This window comes from Chinchilla lanigera, unplaced genomic scaffold (genome assembly GCF_000276665.1).
Source record: "Chinchilla lanigera isolate Chin_1 unplaced genomic scaffold, ChiLan1.0 scaffold00025, whole genome shotgun sequence".
In the NCBI taxonomy this organism is placed as follows: Eukaryota; Metazoa; Chordata; class Mammalia; order Rodentia; family Chinchillidae; genus Chinchilla; species Chinchilla lanigera.
Window position 1 is genome coordinate 3,239,471 of NW_004955426.1, and position 14,596 is coordinate 3,254,066.

The 14,596-nt window shown below is 38.1% G+C and overlaps 1 protein-coding gene across 2 annotated transcripts in view; it reads right to left on the bottom strand.

The window, feature by feature from the left end:
- The window catches only part of Dnah5 (dynein, axonemal, heavy chain 5), a 300,957-nt gene that overhangs the window by 133,840 nt on the left and 152,521 nt on the right, over positions 1-14,596 (bottom strand). For both annotated transcript variants that reach the window (XM_013514981.1, XM_005386122.2), the window contains exons 36-41: positions 9,437-9,615; positions 8,769-8,956; positions 8,254-8,448; positions 3,907-4,041; positions 3,019-3,126; positions 1,126-1,279 (exon numbers count right to left, since the gene is read on the bottom strand). In XM_013514981.1, coding sequence (XP_013370435.1) covers positions 1,126-1,279; positions 3,019-3,126; positions 3,907-4,041; positions 8,254-8,448; positions 8,769-8,956; positions 9,437-9,615 — 959 coding nt within the window. The remainder of the gene's footprint in view (positions 1-1,125; positions 1,280-3,018; positions 3,127-3,906; positions 4,042-8,253; positions 8,449-8,768; positions 8,957-9,436; positions 9,616-14,596) is intronic.

Below are 14,596 nucleotides of genomic sequence, written 5' to 3' on the forward strand. Positions count from 1 at the left end.
GCAAATACTGTGATGATTAATTCACCTTCACAGGGAACCTCTCCAAACTTAGCAATGCCATGTGAATTGCATAATTTAGGCATATTATAACATAATGTGTCTGTTCTGTTCAATATTTACTACTTCATTTTGCTAAAGTCATTGCACCAGGTACATTTGTAGTTTATTGCTAAAATAAGGTAGTTTCATAACTGTAACAAAAATATGAAACATAATTTGAGGGAGCAAACACAATCATTTTAAAATGTACAATAATCCCAAAACAGAAGCTTAATGGCACACCTTAAAGATCACACGGTAAACTCTGCAGATGGGAATTCTCAGCTGTGGTGCTGATAGGTGCTAGCTAAGAGTATTTAGTCTGTCCCCTTCTGAGCATATTCTCCCAGAGCCGAAATGCGCAAAGTTCACTTCATCTAGCAACTGACATGGCTGAGACTAAATCCAGCATGCACTAGAGTAAATACTGGCAATCTCCATCAATCTCTTAGCAGTATTGCAACAGTGACCTGGGGCTCCAGGAGCCAACTGGAGCCCCCGGCAGCATGCTACATTCCCACATCACTTCCATTCCTGTGACATTCTGGAACTCAGCTCTGCCACACATAAGGGGCTCTATCTTAGAGTCATCAATATGCAGTGAGAACCAGAGATCGTAAGAATTATCATGAACATGGCAACACAATTACCCTCAGATAAGCTAAGGTAAGAAAATAAGAAGTAACGCTTAGAGGCATCTGAAAATATCAACTTCACCAGAAACATATCTGATGCCAAAGTGGGAAGTTAATTTATGATTAGGACGATTTTCAACACACATAATCCAAGAGTTGGGATGGAGCTGCACTTCATTCATTGGCAGGGAGCACAATGTATTTAACGGGAAGAGGCGTGGCACACCGGGAAAAATCTGGATTTTCAGCACAATGCAAAAGTCACTTAAAATGTTTTTCCCTCGTTTCATTAACATAATGTGTTATCTGTTAAGTGCAACCAATAATCAGTAAAGCAGCATTCTGGTCTACAAAAATATATTTGCGTATCTGCCTTCATGTGCCCTTGGGCATTCAATTGCAGTACAACTATTTAAATGGTTTCCCAGTGCAGTGAACTCGGCTGCCATACCTGACATGGCCTTCATCAAGGTGTGGATGCAGGTGGTCTTCCCCGCTCCACTGGGTCCCAGGGCCATCATTCCATGCCTCACCCTCTGCGTCTCAAACAGCTGGATGACCTTCAGCTTCCAAGGAGGGTGGTTGACTAAGCCAGCTGCTTCAACCTGAAACATAACCAGACCCCACACTGGACAAGATTCATGGTGATTTAGACCTAACAGTGTGCTTAAAATACATAGACATGGGGCGGGAGGAGAAGAAATGGAGAGTTAAGGTTTACTGGGTAAGCTAGACCATATACTGCAAAGTGTTTAAAATAATAAATTTGATAGTATGTATTTCACCCCGTGAAAGTATATACTGTGCAAAACAATATGAGTGTAATCAAAATATCATCCCAAGCTAATGAGAAACATCTGCCTGTCTCTCTGGGATTGGACACATTCACATTAACATTTTATTGAATGAGCATCTAAGGAGTAACCTAAGAATATACACTCAAATGGAAAATATATTTTGAATGTTTAATTTAAAAGATTATATCTATAACTTCAAAAGTCCTGGTGTTCCAAGTGGATTGAAATTCCATATAAATTTCAAGCTGTCTATACAGTGTCTATAGAGACTACGTCTGCATGATTTCTAGCTACCAAACACAAAGACTATGGGAGCTAATCTATGCCACACACTATTCGAGATTAGTCTTCAAGATAAAGGATGAGATTACTAATATTAATATCTTAATTGTATGGATAGGGAAACTGGGCATAAAATAACTAAGAAATTTGTCCAAGATGTTCAACTTGTAGCTATTAAACTAGGATTTGTGCCAAAATGTTCAGCTCCAAGGTCATTACACCTAATCACTATGCTACACTGGAACTCACTACAAATGAGGATTTTAATTTTAAACAATTTTGAAGATAATCATGCATCACTTAGGCTATGTATTTGCTCTACAGAATTTTTGTGAACTACAAATAACTAAGCAAGTCACCTTATAAATTACTTAGTACTTAGCTTTCTGGGTAGCACTACAATTTATTTAGCCAAATAATAAGGAAACCATTTGCAGAATAAATTATTACCCTTTCCTGATCAGGAAATTAGGACAGTGATGCACCAATTTTTTCAAGCAAAACATACGCGAAATACTACCACATTTGATTGGCATTGCAAGTATTTTCAAGGAACTAAAATGCACCTTACAAATATGGGCTAATGACTACTGCTATAAAATAATACTTTTTTTTCCTAACTCTTCATGGGAAAGCAAAGTCAAGCACAAAATTTATGTGCTTCATTTCCTTTTTTTTTTTTTTTTGGTTTTTTTCCAGTACCAGAAATCGAACTCATGACCTTGCATTTGCCAGGCAGGCACTGTGCCACTGAGCTAAATCTCCAGCCCCTATGTGCTTCACTTCCATTCATAGGAAAACCATAACAAGTTAGTGTCCCATGTGTCATGTGATGTCTCTTCACCCACAGAGTATTACAGAAGACACCACAAGTGCCCCAGAGGTAACACAATGATAGCTCAGGCCTCATGAGATCACAACAAATAACACTGAAAGGTAGGAGTCTAGAGACCAGAGCAGTTTGGCAAAGGCCATGGTCAAAGACAGAAACAAGCCAAGTTCAATCAAGGCAGCCATCTGAGCCTCTGTGGCCTCTGCTGACCAATTACATTTCATTTCTGACCCTGATGTGGAATGGTTTCCACCAATAATGAGGCCCCTGGAACTTGACTCGATGGATGTAGGAGAAGCCCTGGCTGGAGATGCTCCATCAGTGGGCGTGGTCTCAGTATTGTTCTGACAGGCCACAGATAGGGCCACGCCCGCTGCACTTGTTTATACTAAACTCAGACAAAGCAGCACTGAATGCCTCATGTACTAATTACCTGTTTGCTAATTGCCATTTCCAGTTCAGGGTAACCTGCTTTGTCCAAAAGAATATTTGGGAAGAGATCTTCAATCAAACTCAAAAATAAAGGTTCATCCTCATCAATCTAAAAAAGGAAATCAGACTGTTTTATCACGAATACAAAAATATGAAGATAAACTGAAAGTCCATCCAGGTTATTTTACTGCAACTCTTACTTAATAAAATATCATATTTATCACATTTAAGTAATATTTTCCTCATCTTTCTCACAATTAAAAAAAAAGATGAGAAGAGAAAGAACAGAAAAAAAAGCAAAAAAAAGAAAAGAAGGAAAAAATACTATATGAAAACCTCTCCACAAAGAAATTAGTTTCAGGGATGCTTTTTGATCTACAATCCAAAACTTAAACTAAAAAAAAAAAAAACATTTTTTAAAGGAGAGATAGTAGGAAATTCATGAGTTGGAATTTAGCTAATATTTTTATTTTGGAATTTTAAAAAATACCATTTTGTCATCCTGTACATAGATCAACTGAAAATAGACATGGATTACCAGCGTTTACCATAAGTGTAGGAAATTATTACACATAAACTAAAAGCTATACAATTTCCTACTATACATATCTTAAATTGTTTCACTCTATAACACAAAAATTATTTAAGGGGTTTAGAACCTTAATGCATGGATTTCTTTAAAAATCTATTTCAATCCTATTGGCATAGACGTGTCTTAGGTTAGATAGGAGTCATTATAACAAGGATTTCTAAAAAATATGCAATTTAAAACTTTATCTGATAATAAGGCATTCAAATGAGCATTCTAAATAAATACTTTAAAACCTCATTTGTACTTAATTAATAATGATATTTAGGCAGGTGAAACATTTCCACCCGTGAATCTCACCAGTTTGGAGAGATTCATGTCTCGTAGCACTCGCATGACAATCGTGGGTTCAGTGTCTGTGGGGTTAGCTCTTTTTGCCGCCCCCAGTGTCCGCAGAACTGAGAGAATGTTCCGTAGACCAAAGTCATAATGGACCTGAAAAATTTAGGAGACACTGGGTTCATTTTTAATGTCAAATTACCCATAGGACCAAGTGAATTGACAAAAGACATATTCCCAATAATGAATAAACGCTTATTTTCCTTTTTAAAAACTCATACGATTTAACAATAAATTTTTTTATTCAAATACTTTCTGATCAAATATATAATATCCAAAAGACTCTTCCATGTACCATCATTAACTTAAGTCATAGTTCAGAACTAATATATACCTACATAGGAAAAGAAAAGATAGATATGTCTTCTATCCCCTTGTACTTCTTCTTAATCAATCATACATACAAAAATTTACTCATAACTCCAAAGCTGAACTTCAGTACCAGAATTACACTGGAAAACATCATGACTATCTTATAAAAAAACATATACATGCACATGTATACGTACACACATAATGTTTCACCAGTAAGTAAGATGGGAATACTGAAAAAGAGGAAAAGCAGCTGTATTCCAGGATTACTAGGAGGAGGAACAATAAGGATAAAGCAGAAAGAAAAGTCCCCAGCTTTGCCATCTATATATACTTATAAAAGCTCAATCGTGCCAAATTTCCACATATACAAAGTAAATAATTAAAATCCAAATACCCAACCACTGTGGAAAAAGTATGGGAGTTCTTTCAAACATTAAAGACGGACCTAGTCTATGATCCAGCAATTCCACTTGTGAAGCATGGTCTCAAGGAGAGATCTGTGTGCACATGGTCATAGCAGCATTATTCATAAGATCCAAAAGAGTGAAGCAACCAAATGCCTATCAGCAGATCAGTGGATAACCAAAACATGCTTATCTACATTTACATACTGGCAATGGAATTTGTACAAATATACATAAAATGGAATGTTTTTTGTGGTTTTTTTTTTTTTTTGGTTTTTTTCAATTTATTTTAAAAATAGAAGGAAAACATATTAACAGACATCCATTTACAAAATAGCATAAGAATAATACAAGCACTACAGAGTTACAGACAAAGTGGTAGGAAATTAACAGTGGTTGTATTACATATTGATATCTTCAAAGTGGTTTCTCAGGAAAACAGACAAGATTGATCAAATAAGTAATCATTAACTGTTCCTTTCTGTAAAGGAATAGAAGACAGAAGTACAACTATGTTAGCTATCCTGTGTATACATACTTACATAATTTCCCCTTCTTTCCCTTCTCTTTTCCCACACCCCAGTTGACCTTTACTTTTGAGCATTTTCCTTTCATTTCACAATATCTATCATACTTCCTAGCTTTTATTCACTCTTTCAGGTCTTACATTAGTGAGACAATATGATTCTTACACACGCAGGTCTAATTTATTTCACTTATGAGTATGGTCTCTAGTTGTGACCATTTACCTATAAAAGCCATGAGTTTATCTTTCTTTATAGCTGAGTAATATTCCATTGTATAAAAGTAACACAATTTTTTATCCAATCCTCAGTGGATGGACATTTGGGCTACTTCCACAATTTTGCAATTATGAATTGCGCTGCTATGAACATGCATGCTCATGTATCACCGTGATATGATGTTTTCAGATCTTCTGGAAAAATACCCAGAAGGGGAATAGCTAGATTGAATGGGACCTCTAGACCTAATTTGCTGAGGAATCTCCAAACTGATTTCCACAGTGGTTTCACCAGTCTGTGTTCCCACCAGCAGTGGAAAAGGGTTCCTATTTCTCCACAGCCTCGCCAGCATTTGATATTGGTTGATTTCTTAATGCTAGCCATTCTTACTGGGGTGAGATAAAACCTCAGTGTTCTTTTAATTGGCATTTCTTGAATGACTAATGATGTGGAACATTTTCTCATGTATTCATTTGCCATTTGTATTTCTTTATCTGAGAAGTGTGTATTCATCTCCGATGCCCATTTTTGGTTTGAGCGGGGCAGATGTTTTTTAATTTTTTGTATGTTCTAGATAGAAGATCTTTGTCTGAGGGACAGTCAGCTAAAATTTTTTCCCAATTTATGGGTTTTCTTTTTACTCTGCTGGTGATTTCTTTAGATGTGCAGAAACTTTTCAGTAGGATGAGATCCCAATTATTGATTTTTTGAAGTATTTCTCGTGGAATGTTATCTAGCTGAAAATAGAAGGAACTCCAAGACACATCACAGGTGAACTCTGAGATTATTTTATGCTAAGTAAAATTATCAGTCACAAAAAGATTTTGTTTATATAAGGTATCTGGTCGAATTCACAGAAACAGAAAGTGGATGGGTTTTCAAGGGGTAGGGGAGGGTGTTGTTATGTAGTGGATATAGAATTTCAGTCTTTCAAGATGAAAAATTCTGGAGCTCTGTTTCACAGTATTGTGAATATACCAAACACTCTTGAACTATACTCCTAACAACAACTAAGATGGCAAATTAATGTTATAGATTTTTACCGCAATAAAAATATCTACGGCAAAAATAAATTATCAAAATAAATAACAGAAATAAATTAACATCCAAGCTCACTGGGAGCAGTGTGCTTCATTCAGTCGGGGTCATACAGAAGACAGAGCATTTAAAAACATTCAAATTGAGTTCTTGCCTTCACGCAATTTAAATTTTAATAGAGACAACAGATAAAAAAGTAAATAAATTTGCATAAAAGCAACAATAACTTAAAGTGCTGATGGGTAAATTAATCAAGGAAAACTTGTCAGAATAGAACTCAGTTAAATATATGGGCACGAAAGGAGATTCCAAGATTGTTCTCTAAGAAATCCTCAGGGGGTCAAGTGCCTGGTACACACACACTTGTGTCACTTCATAGTGACTCTGTGCGCATGGCTCAGGGAGTGAAGTGGAGACAAAGCAAGAATGGCTGAGGTGGGATATTTTCTACTTGCAAGAAACAGAATGGGAAAATAGTTCTCAGACGGAGAGGAAGATGAGAACGAATGACAAAAATCTGTGCTAAGCAGAAGAAACCACGATTGTTGGCATCAAAGTGCAGAGTCAAACCAGAAAGCTTAGTTACCAGAGCCTTTTTCTGTTGCTCTGTGTGTGGCTGAACATTCACAGAGAAAAGACTTCCGAATGGGAATGTAATTTGATTGAAACTGTCAGTATAAAAATAATATGAATTCAAAAAAGTTTGGAATGAAAGCCTAAAAGAGGAGATGGAGTGAAGTTATGTATGTTAGGGGGTATTGTTCATCTTACATTCTTATGTTTAGTTCCATGTGTCATTATTTAGTTGTTTTTAGTAGTTTTTGTTTATATATGATAGAATATTGTGTTTGAATGCCTACCTCCATGATGCCTTTGTATGATCGTATCTCCTTGAGTGTGTGCAGGACCTACCATTTGCTTCTAGCTAACAGAATACAGCAGAGGTGATAGGTTGTATATGATTGCATATACATAACATAGTACACAAACCTGAAGCACTCCTCTTGCTGGAATTTCTTCCCTTACTGACTTTGCAAAAGCCAGTGGCCATGCTGGGGAACCTCATGTAACAAATAGCTACACACAAGATACAGGAGCTTATGGTGACCCTAAAACCACAACTAGTGAGAAACAGAATCCTAATTTACAACCTCAAGGAACAAGATTCTGCTTCCAACCTGAGTGAGCTAGGAAGTAGTTTGTTCCCCATTAAACATCAGAAGACACTTCAGCCCTGGGTCAAAACCTGGTTTCAGCCTTCTTAGACCCAGCATAGGACCCAAGTACTCTGACTTCTGACCCAAAGACACAGCAGCAGAAGTGATTTGATTAATTTCATGCCTCTTTACTAGTAAACTTCATGATGCTTGAACCTGCTAACCCAAACAGTAGAGGAAACCTACAAGAGGGCCAAAACAGAGAAGAAAGACAACTAGCAAAGTTTGGTCAAATACTTGAGTGAGCTCAGAAATGAGAGGAGCTAATAATTCCGAGGTCCTGAACCCCAGGACAACACATAACACACATTCTGAAAAATGTATAGATGGTGTACATAGCAAACATCAACAGCCATCATAACCATTTGGCTCTTAGTTTGCATAGCTGCTTTGTCCTATGCTATAAATATTAATTTTTAAATGTACTTCTTCATAAAACTACTCAGATAAAATTAATTTTGCCTCTTATATGCGATAACAACAGGTACTTTGTCAACAACTCCAGTCTACAAGTTTTCAAAACAAGAACATTTCACCCAACGGAAGAACAAAATATGCGTGAGGTCCCCAGAGACTTTCAGAAGGACACACCTGCTTGGAAAGCTGCTCCTCACACAGCTTGTATAGCGTGAAGAACTTCCTGGCCAGCACAACGTTGTCAATGAAGCCACAACTGGCCAGCTTCACCCTTATAATAATCTGCCGGTCGGGGACCATCATGGCCACAGAACGAAAGTTAATCTTCAAGTTCTCAGGGAGTTCCTGCCGCCCGGCATAGCCAGGATTCTAAGCAGAAAGTAAAGCCCAGTGATGAAAGTTGTGTTCTTAGGGCAACAGCACATCAGCATGATAGTAAAGGATTCATTACATACACATAACAAATCTGGAATGACAGCCAGCGAGCTCATCTACATATCTCTCTCCCCTACCTGGACAGACCCAGTCACCAGTTAATATGAGGTTCCTTTAAAGCAGAGCTTTTCACTCAGTAGTGAAAATGACAATCCAACTTTCATTTGTGAAAAATAGGTGACACAACATCATGGAGAGGCACGAAATTGTGCTAAGAAGGCTGAATTTCAGTAGCTCTTCTAGTGGTTCCTTACCATGGTTAGAAAAAGTCCAAATTCAGGGTTCATAGTCACATTATCTCCGTCAGTAAATATAAAAGATTTCTTGTGCTCCTTTTTACATGTGAGAATAATGGAAATTTGCTGAGCTGCAACTGACAGAACTGGTAGATCAATTCGGTTAAATTCATCAAAACAACCCCAGGATCCAGACTGTGCCAATCCTTAGGAAGGAAATTAAACAGAAAATCCATTAGTGTATAATTTTGAAAAGCCAAGGAAAAGGACATTATCAGCTGCCAGAATGAGTCAGAGATAAGTTTATTAAAAAACAAAACTGAACAAACAGGTCATGCATCAAGTGAGCCCAAACAGCTCACAATTAAATGTGAACACCAAACCGACGTGAACAAGGAAACGGACATTTTTAATGTTTTTTTCTTACTTTTTTTTCTGTAACATAAAAGAAAAACATTACAAAAGAAAAGTGATGCTAATGTTTGGTCCACATAACACTGTAAGAGTCAAAATTTTCTAATAAGTTTTATAAGCTTGAGAAATGACATTAAAATGTGGCCAACTGTCACACCTCACACAGGCTAAGCACACACTCTGCCACTGAAATACACCGCCAACCCTGAAAAAGAAGCAGAATACTCCACTTTGGTGTAAATTTGTCATCACATACAAAGTATCACCCTTACCTTTAAAGATCCGTCCAAGTCCTCGGAAATCCATCTGGTCTGAACAATTGAAAACCACCACATACTTCCCGAGGCATCGCCCCATGTCTTTGGTGGTCTCCGTCTTGCCGGTTCCTGCAGGTCCGGCAGGGGCACCCCCCATGCTCATCCCCAGGGCTTGAGCCAGCGTGATGTAACACCTGGGGGGAGAAACACCACTAGAACCGTTCCACCAACACCAAGGAGGCACTCTGAGATATCACTGAGAAATAAACCCTCACAGGATTAAAAGAAAGACAGAATCTGGGCCGTTATCCCCAAGAAACACCTCCAAAAGTACATCATAAAGTAAAAGTGTCCTTATAGATTTTAAGCTATACTGAGGAAAGTGGAGGATAACGTCTGAGGTTGGAAAACTCTTAAACAGGTTTAAACGTATTAAACAACTTTTTCTTAAAAATCTACCTATATCTAAAGAATAATACTCTCTCCGTATCACTAACCAGGCAGGAAATGCAAATTAAAACCATTATATGACATGATCTCACTGTCTTTAAGGCAGTTATTACCAAAAAGACAAGAAATAACAGGTATTGGTCAGGGTGTGAAGAAAGAGGAGCCCATGAATACTGTTGGTGAGGATGTAGCTTGGCGCAGCCATTCGGGAAACCAGTATGGAGTTTCCTAAAGAAATTAAAAGCAGAACTAACATATTACCCAGCAGGCCCTCTGCCGTGCATCCACACACAGGAGAGGAAATCCCCCTCACGTGAAGAGATATGCTCTCCCAGAGCACTGCCGCACCATTCACAACACCCAAGAGACAGCCCAGTGTCTGTCACAGGGGTTTCTTAATGTGGGACATTTATCCAATGAAAGCCTGCCATTTGCCACAACAGGAATGTACCTGGGGGAAATTATGCTAAGTGAAATACACTAGACACACACACACACACACACACACACACACCCCATGATCTTACTTCTCTGTGGAGTCTAGGAGGAAGAAAGGTCAAGTATACAGACAATAAAACAGTGGTTACCAACACCCAAAGGAGAGTAAAGAAATGGGGAGATACTGCTCAGAAGATACAAAGTGTCAATTCTAATGTACAAAAAGAGGAGTATGGTTTGCAAAACTGTACTGTATGAGGCATCACAAATAATAAGATTTTAGTCACTCCTGCCACCAAACAAAAGTAATTACGTGAGCTATGCATTAATTTTCTATACTATAGCAAGCATTTTACTATCTATATGTTCTACATTACATCATCCTGTAAACCTCAAACACACAACACATTTATTTTTGAAAAATGAAAATAAAGAATACCATTTTGTGAAACAGACTGGGAACCACTTAAATGGATTAATCTCTTTGGAATCCAACAGCTACTGATTTGCTGCACTTGGAATTTAAATCGCACATTGCTAAATAATCACATCTTGAATCTTATCACTGTGTGCACTCACTAGGACCTGTAGATACCCTCCATGTCTTACTATAGGAGATTAACATAAGATTTTGTGAGAGAACACAAGCACGGCCATGAAAGGAAAAATTTACCCTGAAAACGCGCCAGTGCATTACTGGATTCTCAGCACCACCTGCTGTTGTCAAGCAGTAGCGTTCCCACAGTGGTGCAGTGTAGGTTTTCTTATGAAAAATCTGTGAAACATTCATTTGGACTTGAAGAAAGATGTCAGAGGAAAGGAAGTGATTATCAGCGTAAGGATGGAAATGAAGAGTGAGGACGCAGACCTGATACCTTCTGGGATCTCTCTTTTATTAGAAGTGGGTTCCTGAGAAAGCAAGGAAATGGCTCAGCCCTGAATGTACACAGGGCTTGTATACAGAGAAGTCGGGCTGGGGATGAAATTAGGAAACACCTCACTTGGATTTTGCCTTTGAACATAAGGTCATCTTTCTACCCTTGCAATCTGCTATCCCTTTCAGAGCAGCATGTGTCTTAACATGATGGACTCCACACACATGATTTTACTTCACCCCCAAAGGACCCTGCCAGGAAATGACTGTTCTTTTTGCATCTTACAAATGAGGAAAGAGGCTCACAGAGTTTGAGGACCTTTCTCAGGTTTGCCGTGGGAGAGCCGAGGCTCGAGCCAGCCCACAGCTACAAGCCAAGACTTCTCACGGCGTGACGCACATACCTCCACCAACTCTGGCCAATCCAGTGCTGTCCTGCACATTCTCTTTCTACCTGGGAACACTGGGTTGATAATGAAACTAAAGAAAACTTGAGTTACAAGAAATCATTCTGTGTACACAATGGTGAACAGGCCTGTTAGGAGTCTCATCCTTCAGCTTTTCTGCTCTGGGTAAGACTTCACTGCTACCGCTCCACAGGCACCCACGCCCCTCACGCTGACAAGCTCCCCCAAGTGCATGTTCATGAGACGCCTCCTGCAGCGTTCTCCCTGTGTTCTCCTCACTTCCCTGCTTTCCTTCCCAGTCTTTTTCACTTATTTTTAAAAGCAGCTCCAGATGTATTCATTCCCAAGTATTTCAATTTTTGATGCTACTCTGAAAGGTGTGGCTTCCCTAATTTCTCTCTCAGTGAGTGTGTTGTTTGTGTATAGAAATGCTATTGATTTTTGCAAAAGAAATCACCAACAGAATGAAATGACAACCCACAGAGTGGGAAAAAAATTTTGCCAATTTTCCCTCAGACAAAGTACTAATACCTAGAACATATAAAGAAATGACAAATATCAGACACCACAAATTTAAAGACCCAATCCACAAATGGGCATCTCAGATGAACACATACTTCTCAGATGAAGAAATACAAATAGCAAATAGCTGAAAAAATGTTCAACGTCACTGGTCATTTCAGACATGCAAATTAAAACAAATCAGATTCCATCTCACCCCAGAAAGAATGGCTATCATCAAGAAATCAATCAATAACAAATGCTGAAAGGGCTGTGGAGAAAAAGGAACCCTTCCCCACTGCCGGTGGGAGTGTAGACTGGTACAAGCACTGTGGAAATCAGTGTGGAGATTTCTCAAAAAACTAGGGTACCCAGATATTCCCCTTCTGCATACATTCCCAAAAGAGTTAAAAACACTGTACCACAGTGATATATGTGCACCCATGTTTACAGCAGCACAATTTGTCATAGCTAGATCTTGGAAACAACCCAAATGCCCATCAGCCGAGGAATGGATAAAAAATATGTAGCCTTTCTATACAATGCAGTACTACTCAGCCATAAAAAAGGATAAACTGGAGACTTTTATAGGTAAATAGATGCAGCTTGAGACCCTACTCATGAGTGAAATAAATCAGACTCACATGTGTAAACATCATATTGTCTCCCTAATGTGAGAAGCTGAAAGAGTAAATAAGATCCACAGTGTGCAATTGATATTGTGAAATGGGAAGGAACTTCAAAAGGAAGGAGACCCTGGGATGAGGGAATGAAGAAAAGAAGGAAGGGAAAAAGGAAAAAGGAAACAATAATATGTGTATGAAAGATAGTTAAGATAGTTATGTACTACTAATTTCTCTTAGTTCATTGAAAAGAAACATTTGTGCTAACATTATTTGGACAACTAAATGCTGATATCCTGTACTCTGAGTAACTAATTTAAAGATAACAATATGCAATATATTAACCATTGTTACCCTCTTATTAGCTTGTATTGAAATTTTATTTTTTCTCTTCAAATTTTAAAAGTCAAAAATAAATAAATGAATAAATAAATAAATAAATACAGCTCCGTTCATGAACAGGATCTGAACTGATCTGTGTTTCAGCAGCCTATCAACAGCTCTGCTCTAGCTTCCCAGCTTCCCAGGAGACTGCCGTAAACCCTCTGCTGTCAGGACAGGGTCAAAGACAGACTTGTGCTCCCAAATTCTTATCTTGCCTCCTGCTCCTGAAACTCTAGAGGTACAATGTAATGTAGTTCATGACACATAAACCAGAAGTATTTTCAGTGCTTATTTATTCTAAAAAGTTCAACAGTTTCCTGAGACGATAACAGTACCTCCGTCAGTAAAGCACTAGAAACTTTTGTCAAATAAACAGCTTGTGCTGGTCCAGCCATGTGCTCCTGCCTGCCCCAGCAGTTACTGGCATAAGAAATGTGGAGTAAGACTACGATGTGAAATGAACAGCAGGACTGACCCTGTGACCTGGGGTTTATTAGCACTTAAATTAACTGAATCAGCACCATCAAGAATACCAAATACTCATAGCACTATAGATGTATTTTGTTACGTGTAAGCCAGAAGTGTTTTCACCCCTTATTTATTCATGTTCAAAAGTTCCCAAGAAAATAATAGTACCTGCTTCAGCAAGGCACTTCTTTCTTATGGAAAAGAGGTAATACAAAATTTCATAACGAAATAGTAAGAGAATAATCATAGTTAATACATTACATGTTATCTTTAAAGTAGTTGCTCAGGGTATAAGATACAAAGATAAAAATTTCTCCAATCGAGATTAACACAAATCTTTTCAATGAACCAAGAGACACTAATAGTGTAACTGACTTGCATTTTTCCCCTTTCCTACTGTCCTTTCCCATTTCATTCATCCTAATTCCTTTTTCCTTTTGAACAATTTCTTCCCACAATATCTATTGTACATTTTAGAACTTATTTACTTTTTTAGTTTCTCACACCAGGGAGACGATACAATGTTTACACATGTGAGTCTGATTGATTCCACTTATGAGTATGCTCTCAAGTTGCATTCATTTACCTATAAAAGTCTCCAGTTTATCCTCCTTTATGGCTGAGTAGTACTCCATTGTATAACAATACCACATCTTTTTGGTACTTTCTTGCTTGAGAACTTGGCTTGGTTACAAATTCTCTGAAATATGATATGCTTAAAAGGAAATAAATGGGAAAGTTGCTAAACAATGTGTACCTAATGATTATGAAAACAATCCTGGCAAAAATAATGACTAATATTTACAGTTTCTGAGGCCTTGTACTGGGCATTTACAACTCCTTCCTGTTCACGATTTTGTTTTCTGCAATTTCAGTTACTTGAGGTCAACTGCAGCCCAGCAATATTAAGTAGATATTGAGACAGAGAGAGAGAGAGAAAGAAACTCACATAACTTTTATTATAATAGGGGGCTGGGGATTTAGCTCAGCGGCAAAAGCGCCTGCCTGGCAAGCGCAAGGTCGTGAGTTC